The 12,735-nt window shown below is 53.3% G+C and overlaps 4 protein-coding genes across 4 annotated transcripts; all 4 read right to left on the bottom strand.

Moving 5' to 3' along the window:
* Positions 1–3,199: 3,199 nt before the first annotated feature.
* PtA15_13A286 (uncharacterized protein) lies at positions 3,200–3,709 on the bottom strand (the record flags this gene model as incomplete). Its single annotated transcript, XM_053162468.1, has 1 exon — positions 3,200–3,709. One exon carries the CDS (start codon positions 3,707–3,709, stop codon positions 3,200–3,202), a length of 510 nt encoding a protein of 169 aa, XP_053026441.1.
* A 426-nt stretch (positions 3,710–4,135) lies between these two features.
* Positions 4,136–5,560, bottom strand: PtA15_13A285 (uncharacterized protein; the record flags this gene model as incomplete). The annotated part of the gene is made up of 5 exons (XM_053162467.1): positions 4,136–4,499; positions 4,565–4,662; positions 4,731–4,883; positions 4,957–5,108; positions 5,437–5,560. 5 exons carry the CDS (start codon positions 5,558–5,560, stop codon positions 4,136–4,138), a joined length of 891 nt encoding a protein of 296 aa, XP_053026440.1.
* Positions 5,561–7,952: 2,392 nt separating this feature from the next.
* On the bottom strand, positions 7,953–8,800 carry PtA15_13A284 (uncharacterized protein; the record flags this gene model as incomplete). Its single annotated transcript, XM_053162466.1, has 2 exons — positions 7,953–8,396; positions 8,471–8,800. The coding sequence occupies 2 exons, from the start codon at positions 8,798–8,800 to the stop codon at positions 7,953–7,955; spliced, it is 774 nt and encodes a 257-aa protein (XP_053026439.1).
* Positions 8,801–10,207: 1,407 nt separating this feature from the next.
* On the bottom strand, positions 10,208–12,696 carry PtA15_13A283 (uncharacterized protein; the record flags this gene model as incomplete). Its single annotated transcript, XM_053162465.1, has 12 exons — positions 10,208–10,278; positions 10,371–10,438; positions 10,506–10,667; positions 10,788–10,864; positions 10,945–10,968; positions 11,037–11,276; positions 11,360–11,615; positions 11,689–11,716; positions 11,797–11,911; positions 12,028–12,096; positions 12,169–12,281; positions 12,492–12,696. 12 exons carry the CDS (start codon positions 12,694–12,696, stop codon positions 10,208–10,210), a joined length of 1,428 nt encoding a protein of 475 aa, XP_053026438.1.
* Positions 12,697–12,735: the final 39 nt, after the last annotated feature.

Raw genomic sequence — 12,735 nt, 5'->3', positions numbered from 1 at the left:
TATCTGTCGTTCAGGGCAATTTGCTCCTTTGACGATGCCGTTTGGGCCAACCGGCGCACCTGGGTATTTTCAGTATTTCATGCAGGATATTCTGCTCGGCCGAATCGGGAAAGATGTAGCGGCTTACCTGGACGACATCATGATCTATACGAAGAAGGGATCCAATCACGAGGCAGCAGTCAAGACGGTACTTGAAACATTGAGCAAACACACCCTGTGGCTGAAACCCGAAAAATGCGAGTTTTCCAAGAGCGAAGTCGAGTATCTAGGGCTTCTGATTTTGTGCAATCGACTCCGGATGGATCCGACGAAGGTCAAAGCCGTGACCGACTGGCCCCCACCCCGAAATATCACTGAGCTACAACGGTTTATCGGATTCGCGAATTTCTACCGGCGATTCATTGATCAGTTTTCCAGAGATGCACGACCCCTCCACGACCTGACTAAGAAGGAATCAAAATTCAGTTGGTCTCTGGAATGCCAGGCTGCCTTTGACCATCTGAAAGTTTCATTCACGACGGCGCCTATCCTGAAGATCGCCGATGCGTACAGGCCGTTCATCCTAGAGTGTGACTGCTCGGACTTCGCGTTAGGCGCTGTCCTGTCCCAGGTTTGCCCAAGGGACAACCTCCTTCACCCAGTTGCTTACCTGTCACGGTCACTCATCAAAGCGGAACGCGACTATGAGATCTTCGACAAGGAATTACTGGCGATAGTGGCAGCGTTCAAGGAATGGCGACAGTACCTAGAAGGCAATCCGCACAGGCTCCACGCCATCGTCTACACCAATCACCGCAACCTCGAAAACTTCATGACCACGAAGAGACTTACCCGACGGCAGGCCAGATGGGCTGAGCTACTCGGCTGTTTTGACTTCGACATTGTCTTCCGACCGGGCCATGAAGCTGCACGCCCTGACGCGCTGTCCCGACGACCAGACCTGGCCCCGGACAAGGAAGACAAACTGTCTTTTGGACAACTGCTCAGACCCGAGAACATTCGACCGGACACATTCACCGCCATCGCCGAGTTTGAAGCCTGTTTTGTTGATGAATCAGTGGACCTGGATAACGCTGACTACTGGTTTGAAATTGACGTCCTTGGTTTGGACTCCATTGCAGCTTCGTCATGCCCGACAAAACCCTCATTGACGGACAAGGATCCCACGAGGGAAGCTAGGCAACTTGACGAGGGGGTGTGTACTCCCAATGAATTCATTGGTTGCTCTTCTTTAGAGCCTAATAGTACATTAGCACCCCCGCAATGTGAGTCAGTTTTGTCTTCACTAGTGCCTGTCTCAGCTGGCCAGCCTTTTTCTTCCGGGAATATCTTGACAGACACGGAGATCATCAAAGCAATACGGGAGGCCGGGCCTGAAGATGACGACTACATGACACTGTTGAAATCGGTCGAATCACCGGCATCGAGACGCTTGGACCCCAAGTTATCTCGTTACTCAGTCAGGAAAAATCTCCTCTGTTATGGTCATCGTGTGGTTGTTCCGCGTAACACGGAATTGAGAAATCAAATCGTCAGGAGTCATCACAATTCGAAACTCGCCGGCCACCCCGGACGGGCTAAAACCCTCAACCTGATTCAGCGCTCTTTTACCTGGACGTCCATGAAGCAACTCGTCAACCGCTACGTCGACGGCTGCGACTCCTGTCAACGAAGCAAACCGTGCACGCAGAAGCCTTTTGGATTATTGGAACCACTTCCAATTCCAGCAGGCCCATGGACCGATATCAGCTACGACTTAATTACTGATCTCCCGACCTCGGACGGATTCGATAGTATCTTGACAGTGGTGGACCGATTGACGAAAATGGCTCACTTCATCCCTTGCAGCAAAACACTTAACGCCGAAGGTCTGGCCCATCTAATGCTCAACAACGTGTGGAAATTGCACGGTACGCCGAAGACGATAATATCCGATCGAGGATCCATATTCATTTCTCAAATCACAAGGGAACTGGACCAGCAGCTGGGAATCAGACTCCACCCGTCGACAGCATTCCACCCGCAAACCGACGGTCAATCCGAAATCGCCAACAAAGCCGTCGAACAATACTTGCGTCATTTTGTTGGGTACCATCAGACCGACTGGGCACCACTGCTCCCAACAGCCGAATTCGCCCACAACAACCACGACCATGCGTCGACCGGCATCTCGCCGTTCAAAGCTAATTATGGGTTCAACCTGTCTTACGGGCGAATACCCTCATCTGAACAGTGCCTACCGGCAGTCGAAGAACGCCTCGAACACCTCAGCCGGGTCCAAGAAGAACTGAAGGAATGCCTTCAACGCGCACAGGAATCAATGAAGCATCAATTTGACAAGCGGGTAAGGGCCAATCCGGACTGGAAAATTGGAGAGGAGGTGTGGCTCAACAGCCGTAATATCTCGACAACCCGCCCATGCCCTAAGCTGGACGACAGATGGCTAGGCCCCTTTCCTATTTCTGACATCATCTCACGGTCTGCTTACAAACTGACTCTACCATCTTCTTTGAGAGGCGTACACCCGGTATTCCACGTGTCTTTACTCCGAAAACACCAACTGGATCTGATTGAAGGCCGACAAGCAGAAACACCCAGGCCCATAACCATTGACGGCGAGGACGAGTGGGAGGTGGAAGAAGTGCTCGACCGGCGAGGACGAGGAAAGAAACAGGAGTATTTGGTCAGCTGGAAAGGATTCGGGCCTCAAGAAAACTCCTGGGAACCGGAGGACAACCTCGACAACTGCAAGACATTGGTTGAAAACTTCAACACAAGATTCCCCGACGCCGCCAACAAGCACAGAAGACGTCGACGGAAACGGAAGTAATGTAGGAGGGCAAGCTTTTTTCCCAACAGCCAGGGTTTTTAATGCTGCCCGGGGAAACAGCGGCACCCGCCAGGGACTAGGCTTAAACGGGGGATAATGTTACAACCTTGTAGACCCCCTTGTACTCGCCAGGGGTTTCCATTCCTGAGGAGGTTATCTTCAAGCTCTCCTCCCCACATTGTACATTCCCCAGTTAGCAATCAACTCATCAAGTTATAGTTATAACACTCTGAAAGTGTATATGCCAAACTGGCCTTGGACACTGCGATTGACCTGGGTACTGCAAGAAGAGAATGCCAATGCGTTGTTGTAAGCTCGGGTGTGGTTTTGAAATTCCAAAGAAGCTGTTTTACAGACGTGAGGAGGAGGTCAGGGTCCATGGGACTTGTGCGTTAAAATAGGCAGGTTGACCATCTCACCATCATCTTGTCCGACCAGCAACTCGGCCAGAAAGCTTGGGTAGTCTATTTCATCGTATCTGACAGGCAATACCACTTGGCCTTTCCTGCAGCAGGTGGAATAACTTGCATTCAATAATCCCATGTCGTTCTGCGTTCGTTCGCCCAGAAAGTGAAGTGCACCGCAACTGGAGCATTCATCATTCATGTCCCCAACGTCTAGAGGGATCTCGTCACCAAACCGACGAATTATCTCCGACTCGACATTACTCTCTGGGCGAGTAGCAACAGGACGTTCAGCAGGCAAAAAATTGAATATGTCGTTAGGATTCTGTGGGCGGACTGCAGGCGCGCGTCTAGGTCTGTTAGCTCTAGCTGGGTTAGCAGGTGTTTGTTGAGATGTTGAGGAGCGTCTTCGGTTGAAAAGTGCTCTTGCGCGGGATGCAAGGGCAGCATTCCCAGTTCGACCGGTGGGTGCCATTGTGTTCGTTCCAAAAAAAAAACCCGCAAGGTTGAGATCCAGAAGGGAGTGTGTCTGCCGGCTTCAAGAATTTTCATTCCAGAGTTGAACTTGAACCCTCAAAACTGTAGTTTAAGGATTATATTACAGGCAACAGTTTGAAGCCTCAACCGGTACACATTGCTGTATTCACAGACACCGTTACAGGTGACAATTCTAACAGCAAAGTGCAGGTCTTACTCTCAATCCCAAACACAGGTCTTACCCTCTGCACCTGGTGCGGCTGATGTGTGCAAGGGACACATAGGATGAAACTCCTGACACTTAAGCCTGTAATTTGCGATGTGTTACTGATGGGAGTCGTAAAATTCATGGGAGCTATTTACACGGGCTTGACAGGAAGGAGGGGGCATATAGGAATGTAATGTGTAACATCGGTGTTTGCAATCAAGACATGGTTCGCATCTTCTTTGCGGCCTCTAAGAGGCTCTTTGAGGTGGAGCCAGAGTTTGCAACCGGAGTTGGGGTTGGCTTGGGTAAGCTTTTAGCTACACGCTTCCCATTCTTATCAGTACTAACAAAGTGCTCGTCGTCTTCATCTTTGGGGGCTTGAGTGTTGTCCTCGAAGATCTCGCCTGCTTCACAGCTGTCTGCCGGATCCGCAGGTCGGTGGCTACTCGAGCCTCCGGGAATAGGCCGCACGTTGCTTGATGTAGCCATTGGTTGGATTCCCGCGGGTCTGGGAGTGCTGAGCTCCCTTGGAAGGGCTCTGCTTGCCGGGGAAGGGGTGGCCCCACCTCCAATTTGTCTCCTGTTGACAAAATCCAGTATCAGGTACGGTAATATGGTTACTTGATGTCGGGGTGGGTCACTTACAGGTTTGGTCTCAATGGACCCGGAGTGCCGGGAATGGAGGGGGTCGCTGGGGGTCTGTTATCGTGGCCCGGGGGCGAGGTGATAGAGAATAGACATGCCTACGTATTCAAGGTAGACATACACTTTTGGCATTGCGTTTGTAAATTGACGCAAGAGATCAGCTTACTGTGACATTCCCAATTCCGGTCTGCTCATTTAGGCCAGTGATATTGCCAATGATAATGGCTTCGAGCCCAACAATAAAGAAGGAATGGGCATTCTTGAGGACCGAGTTGCCCGGTATGGTGTAGAGACATGGAAAATCTTCTGTTGTTTGTTTCTACAAAGTGGATGATACATCATTGGATAGCTGTATTGTTAAGGAGCCAAGAGAGAATGATAGCAAGGCTTACAACATTGTCCCAATCGTGATGCATCATCGTCACCTCAAGATTCTCCTGAGCAGAGCCGTTGAGGCCGACACCACTCACAGTCTTGACGCGGGTGATTGTCCCGAACCCAAAGACGTTGACTTTCCCAATCAACTTGGAACGTTTCCTGGCATCTACATAGGTGTTGGCACTTCCGATAGAAATTGTGAGGGCGGGCTCATAAAAACAGCAATAGGTCCCAGCACTGGTCTTGAGCAGTCGGCCCCCAATAAAATACACGTTGTCGGTCAGCAACTTCTAATTTTCTGATCCATATCCTGAGATATCAACTAAATATCTCGCTTCGCCCTCCGTTGGGTCCGCCACCACTATAGAGCTGGAATAGTGGAAAAGTCCGTATGTTTTTCCAGATTTTACATCCTTTCCTTTCTGCGGAGATGCAAGAGTGTAAGGATTGGCGTGCTACGGAAGTTTAGGCTGATACAGAGTTGCTAAACGGACTGTGACTTGCCTCTTGGATGATGTCAAAAGGTCCGAGGAAATACATTGGCCGGGTTGGACGCTTTTGGGTGGACATTCCCATATCTTGATGTCGGATGCGGTGATGAGGAACTTCCTGCTCCATGAGATAGGTCCTGGTTTTTATAGCAAGCAAAAACTATTTAGACGGGACTGCATCTGGAAGGCTCTGTGTACATATTTTTCGGGCGCTTGTGCCATCCGAGAATACATCCTGGTGGATTTGGAGCCATAAAGTCAATCAATCTGCCATTTCGTGATGCAACGTACATAGCACACAGACCGCACATTGAACCGCACTTCATTGAACTCTTGTAGAATGTTCTTAATTTGACGTCATTGAGCTCTTGTTGATTGTTCAGAGCCGTTATATACTCGAAGTTTCCAATTGTTGCTGTACACTGAGTTTTGAGGCTTCATGTCATGCGAACAGGCCTGGGCTTGTTTTGTCGTCTACATAACGTGATGCAGCTGTACATCTAAACAGGGAATACAGATTGTTGGCTCACTTGTGGGTGCCTAGAAAGGAAATTTTTTCGGATGAACAGTACCCGTGCAGAGGCGCAAAGCAGCACCATAAAAGGCGGGAGCTTGTCCGAGTCTGTCATCCTCCATTCCTCTGGAGAGGAATCAAAATAAAAAAACTTGACTTGAAATTTCAAAAAACCCAAACCTGAACAAAACAAAAGTGAGATAAATTTCGTAGAGAAACAACAATCCGAACTGAGAGAAAAAATTGAGAGTTGCATAGTGCAAAGAGTCACAACCTTCTAAGCAAAAAAACACCCAAACCAAGAGACAACGTACAGAAAATACGGCCGTAGCACGGCTATTCTAAGCAAAAAAACACCCAAACCAAGAGACAACGTACAGAAAATACGGCCGTAGCACGGCTATGAAATTGAAACAGGAATTTGATGTCCTTCCGGCCTGGTGACCGCCCCTTCGGGGCGGGAATTTGATGTCCTTGCCTGCAAACCGCCCCTTCGGGGCGGAACCAGCGCCTGCGGCGCACCCACGCGCCTTCGGCGCGAACCCACGACCTTCGGTCGCAGGATCTACGACCTTTCAAGGTAGTAAATAGTTGTTTGATTTGTGTGTGGCCTCAATTCTACGCTGTCTGGAATTGCCAATGCTTTCCCTCTCCTTTTCTTCACATTTCTTGTTCAATGGACAGTTTGATGGACCAAAATTGCTCAGACATGTGTAGACTTATATCACAAACTCCCCACAATTCCCTCTTTCTCAAACCAATGCTTTCAACACTGAATGAAATTTAGCAAACTGAAATCAGTTGGAATGCAGCATGCTTGAATCATCTACCTGTCCCATCCTGGCTCATGCTCACTACACAGTAGTATGCAGCCGCTTCCTCTGGGAGGGGTCACTTCGCGACCAGCCAACTGCTGCACGTGCCCGCAAGGAGGCTGTGAGTGGGACTTACATGGAGTTCGAGTCAATCACAGGTCTAGCCCTAACTTAGCCAATCCCCTCCTTCGGAGGTCGCTTCGGAGGGTCCCTGCGGGACAGCGTCCCCCCTCCAACAGATCGACTTGGTTGAGTTAAGCGGCGTTGGGGTTATCGGGGAGTCAGCCGCCCGCCAAGCGGGTTTCAGAGAGCCTCAACCTCATCGACTCCTCGTTGGACCACACTGCTCTAACCAGCCCGTGTGTGCCTCAACTGATCCTTCTCGATAACCCACACCATGCAGTGCAAAAAAGCGAGCAAGGCCATAAGGAGAAGAACAAAGACGAGACAACACCCATAAGACCAACACTGGGCAGAGGCTCCTCGCGGCGCTGAAGTCTTGCGGCGCGGCCGCGAAGAGGCACAGGTCACCGGCGACAGCGGACGCCGGCGAAGGGCACAGGGACCGGCCAAGCGCGGCGCGGGGCGGCAAAAACAGTACGATGTTCGGGGGATGCAATTACGCGGCCGACGGCGCCAGAAGCACGGCGAAAACAGACGAAAACAAGGGAGAAGGTGGGCGGAGGATGTGCACGGGACGTGTGGGGAGGGCGGGGCGGGCAGGCTACACGGGACGGGCTCGGGCGTGCTTGACTGTAAGCAACACGTGGCTCTGCAACAGAGAGAGAGACAGAAAAATGTGGAACGAGGGGGGCTGGGAGAGGAAATAGTAACAAGGCAACGATGAGGGGAAGCGAGTAGGGATGTGCGGATTTAAATATAACAATATACGCGATAACACGGATAAAAAAAACACAATACAAAGAAGAGGTTTGTGTGCGAGGGAGTGTAGAAAGGCTGAGTGGGGATAGGCTCCCTCGCGGGCGCGAGGGATGAAACTGATCTGATACTGTTGGAGGGCCGATTATGATACACATGACGAGTGGGCAGCGGAGGTTGTAGAGCGGATTACAGGCCGACGGACGGCCATGAATAAGAAGTCTCAGGGGCTTTTAGTGGGATGGATAGGATCGACAGCGGATACACAAGACGGGGGGGGAGACGGGGACGCAAGGCGGGTGTGAGGGGAGCTAAGCGTGCGGGCGCTGCCAGGCGGCGATCGGGCGGGGCCTGAGGAGCGGGGTCGGGTTAGCGACTTGCTGGTTGACGGGGGCCAGGGCGGGGTTAGCAGGGCATCCGAGGCTGCTGGTGAGGGCGACGGCGGCGAGGAGGGGCGAGCAGGAGGAGCCGGGGGACCAGGCGGGGAAGTCGGCGCTAGCGGGGGAGCCAGCGACGCCGCCGGCGCTGCTGGGCGAGCCCGGGGCGCGCTGCGTGGACAGGCCTCGACGGCCGCGGCCGCCAATGCCGACTTGCTTCACACGCGAGGAGGGCAGCAGCCGTTCGCGGGAAATCACGCCCTCGCGCATGGGCTGGGTGAGCTGGAGCAGCTCGTGCAGGGGATGGTACTCGCTGCTGCTTTTCTGGCGGGTGAGCGAGGGCGGGAGCGAGCATGAGAGCAGCCTCTGGCCGGCGGACTGTGTGTGTGTGTGGGGATGGAGCGTCAGCCAGGGATGGAGCCGGATGAGATGGGGGGCGGAGGACTGCTGACCTGGTAGGACGACGCGTATCGGGAGGGGGTGTGGAGCTGGAGCTGGGAGGTGGGCGTGGTGAGCAGCTCGTCGTAGTCCTCGTCGTCCTCGTTGCCATCCTCCTCGGCCTCGCGGTCCAGCGGGCCCTCGTCGTCCGACCCGGCGGCCGAGAGCGGGATGGGCATGGAGTAGGAGCGGAAGAGGGCGAGCGAGTCGGCCGTCGAGCTGCTGCCGTCGAGCTCCATCGACCGGTCCAGCTCCGCCGCGCTCAGCCGCTCTTCTTCCCCCGGATAGCTCGGCGCGGGTGGGCCGGCCTGGGCCGGATATTCTGGGCTTGCAGGCGGGTGCATGTTCTTACAGGTGTCTGACGGTGGTACAGGAAACGACGGGTTGCGGGGATGCCGAAGAGGAGACTAAGGGCCTGGGCGCTTGGTCAGCTGGCACGATGTCGGTGTCCGATCTTGATGGCCTCGGTGTAATTTGTGTGCGAATGCGGATGTGGGATTTGGTGGAGGACAGCGGAGTTCTGGATGACGACAGGGGTGGGGGAGTCAAGTAAAGTCAGCTGATGTGGGTAGATCAGGTATGTAAGAGGGCGGCCCACATACATACCTCCAAACAAACAGCTTTAACTAGTAAATACTTTCAGGCGAGATGTCGGCTTGCTGGTGTTTGCGGTCTCGATATCCGGCGTCGAGTGTTTGGTGGGGTCAGGAGGGGTGTTTGGGTGAGGGAGACAGTGTTTTAAGCTGGAGTCGGGAGTGGGATTAGGTAATACCCCACGCTCGGCTGTGCAGCTGGATTACGTATGATAAGAGGTGGCTTACATAAGCACTTCGACTGCCAGTCACCATCGAGCATCCCCAGGCAGGGATCACCAGCAACATGCCCAGTCGCAGCCCCCAAGACGGACGGACACCCACCCCCTGCAAGACACGCGAAGTCTGGGGCCAAGAGACAGCGGGCGAGGATGCCAAGAGTTTTCTGCATACACACACATTCACCCCACACCTCCAATCCATACACGCCACAACGCCACACCCCACACTCGCGTCATCTTTCCGCCGGAAACAGGCATGTGATCTTTCCCAGTCGGGAAGCCCATCTTTCTGAATCTGCGCATCGGAGGGTCCAAATTAAGACGAGCCCCACCACATGAACCGCACAACAGATTGCAGTACAGTAAACTAGATAGAAAACTTGCTGATCAGCAATCTGCATATGTATATCATAATACACCAACAGGGTTCGAGACTGAGCTTCATGACGGCCCAACCTGGTGCACGCCGGCGGCAGACTGACAAGCCTGTCCGACACTGCATCGTCAAACAGAGCTTGTCCAGCGGACTTTGCAACCCAGAGGGGCAAGACAAACATCGAGCACTCGTGCAAAGTGTTGCAGAGCCAACAGCAGAGCTATTAAGGAGCTCTGACCCTCTCGAGTATAAAAGTGTGATGAAAGCTTTCTCTCGGGCATGTTTATCCCTCCAGATGAGCGATGTATTGGGTGGAAAAAAGGAAGGTATGGTCACAGTACTGACATAAACGACGCGATGGAGCTACATAGAAGTATATAAAGGAGAACCACAAAAAAAGAAAAAAAAAAAAAAAAAAAAAAAAAACAAGAGACCCTGTCAGATATGAAAAAAACAGTGAAAATGAAGTCAAGCCGTAGCCAACCAAAAGAGAGAAATGCTAAGAAGAGTCTGTAATCCAACAAGAAAGTTCCAGAGAGGAATGGGCGAGACACGGGCAGGCTAGATCTTGAGATTGCCGAGTTTCCGACACGCGCCAACGACTCCAGATTTCTTGATTTCGCTCTGTATATCTGTGAAACAACCCCCCAAAAAGAGGAGCGGAAATGAGTGGGCTGAATGGAGGAAGAAAGAGAGAGAGAGAGAAGAAGAAGGGGGAGGGTACCTTGACGGGTGCAGTCGCAGACGGGCAGGTTGACGAGACAGTCGGCGTTCGGATCTATGGGGAGAGCGCTGGGAAAGAACGCGGATGCAGAGGTAAGGAGACGAGGCGTCTGGGGAAGAGCAGGAGCGAACGCACGTGCGCTCGTACGGATCGAAGTACATCCCGTGCTGGCTCTGGCACTTCCAGGCGCTCGTCGTAAGGTACTCGGTGCTGATCCCGTACTTCACCCCAATCGCCTGCGCGTTGTAGATCGTCTCCTCTACTTTCTCGCCCCGCGCAAGCACTATGTTCATCATCCTAAACGCCCCAAACCCCTCGTCAACTCTGCTGTCTGCTTTTTTCTGGATGGATGTTTTCTGCTGGTGCCAACCAGCCCGATTGGTCCTTGAAAGAAAAAAAAGAGTGTGCAATCCTTACACGCTATCGGGCCCGCAAAAGGACAGGTGGTCTCGCTCTTCCCGTGCTCCATTGGGCCCTCGTCCACGGCAAGGCTCCTGCATTGAACCACAAAATAGAAACCTCTGTTCAATACTTGCCCAAGAAAAGTGGTCCATAGATGACACGGATGACCGACATTACCACGGATGACAAAGGCGTTCTAGATGAGGGGTGAGGAGACATGAGCAACTATGCGTATCGCCAGGCGGAGTGCAGGGAGGGACGCACCATGGACCTCAAGAGGATGACGAGGGCCCTGATCTGGGTGACGTCTTTGAGCGCCGCCTCGATCTCGGGGGACGTTTTCTTGGCGCGGGGGCTGAGGAAGGCGCCGTGGGCGAGCAGGCTGGCGAGAGGATGGGGGCCGGGCTTAGCGATGCCCTGGTCGAGCGTCTGGCGGAGGGAGTCGACGATGCCCTGCTGCATGCGCGACTGGCACTGGCCGAAGTAGAACGCGAATTGGGACCACTGACGTCCCCCAGCATATTTCGACAATCGTCAGTGGCCATGCCCGGGCGGGAGGAAGGCGGGAGAAGGGAAAGCTAATTTACATAGTCGAAGGCCGACTGCGCCTCGTGCTCCTTCGACTGATGCACCAGGTCCCCGATCGCCAGACCCGTAAACATGCCCCCACTCGCCGCGCCCACATACTTCGAGAGCTCGCCAACGGTGAACCAGGTCGAGTCGGCCGTCAACGCACTCATGCTTACCAGCAGTCCGAACGACAGCGACATCGTGATCGCGGTCACGAACAAGATCGTGTCGAAAATCATCTCGTGATGGTGCTTCGACTTCACCGGCTTGATCCTTCACATCCATCCAGATTATCAGCATCTGGCTTTGTAAGCTCTTCTTGATTGAATCAACAGGCTTCGCTTACAGATCACCCAAAAGCGAGGCCGTCGTAACTGTGTTTCCACCCCAAAAGTATGTGGAAGGTGAGCTTTCTTTTTGTGGAAATATGTAGTCAGTAGACAAGAGCACCCACAGCGGACCAGGTCCATCGTCGTCCCGACAGCTTTATAGACCGAGTTCATGAATAGGTTGAACTCTTGAATTGCGAACAGGCTATACCAAGCCAGGCCTTGGACCGGATAACACAGCTTCAATTAAACAAAAAAAAACAAGTGTTGGTTTTTTTGGCGTCAACTTGGTGATTCAACTCGCGAGTATCTTATGTGTTTCGTTTCAGTTTGTATTGATAGCTGGTCTTGCTTACCTCGCCGACGTTGCACTTTTCGCCAATCCCGCAACGGAAGTTTTGCGCGCCATTTTGCCGCGCGAATTCCTTGAAGAACGAGAGATTACTGAGCACGAAGGAATCACTGTCGTAGGAGAAAAGAGAGGGATGGGTATGAACCTGGACAGAGATCGACTGGATGCCTGGATAGTTCTTGAGGAAGTCGTCGATATGGAGTTGGTCCCACAGCTGAGGGCTGAGTCTCTGCGGGAGGACGCACGGAGCGAGGACGACTGATGGGGATGGTCAGTTCGCAGGTCCAGGGACGCTCCTGGGCCCGGAGCAAGCATGCACACACCTTGGTTGAGGGGGTGGGGAGCGGCCGGGATCGGCGGGGTGGGCGGCAAGCCGGCGCGGACGGCCAGCGGGATCCGGAGGAGGAGCAGCAGGCTGGCCAGCCGGACGGCCATCGGGCAAGCTCTGGCGGCGCCCATGCTGGGGACGACTCGATAGAAGAGGAGAGTTGCAAGCCGCCCTTCCGACGATCGGCGGGCGGGGCGAGTGGCTGATGTGCGGTGTGGCCGGAGGGCGGGACGTCTGATCCGCTGGCTCGTGTTGCACCCAGCTGGGGTTCTCCAGGATGGATGAGAATGGGGTGGAGGCTTTCGTGGCAGGAGCAAAGTGTTGGCACATGGGCCAGCTGGCCATATAGAGAGGTGCTGGTTGGTGTGTATGGCGGGGTTCTCT

The sequence above is a fragment of the Puccinia triticina genome, chromosome 13A (assembly GCF_026914185.1).
Source record: "Puccinia triticina chromosome 13A, complete sequence".
Taxonomy (NCBI): domain Eukaryota; kingdom Fungi; phylum Basidiomycota; class Pucciniomycetes; order Pucciniales; family Pucciniaceae; genus Puccinia; species Puccinia triticina.
Note: the sequence above shows the minus strand (reverse complement) of the source record. Positions and strands in the feature narration are given on the sequence as shown.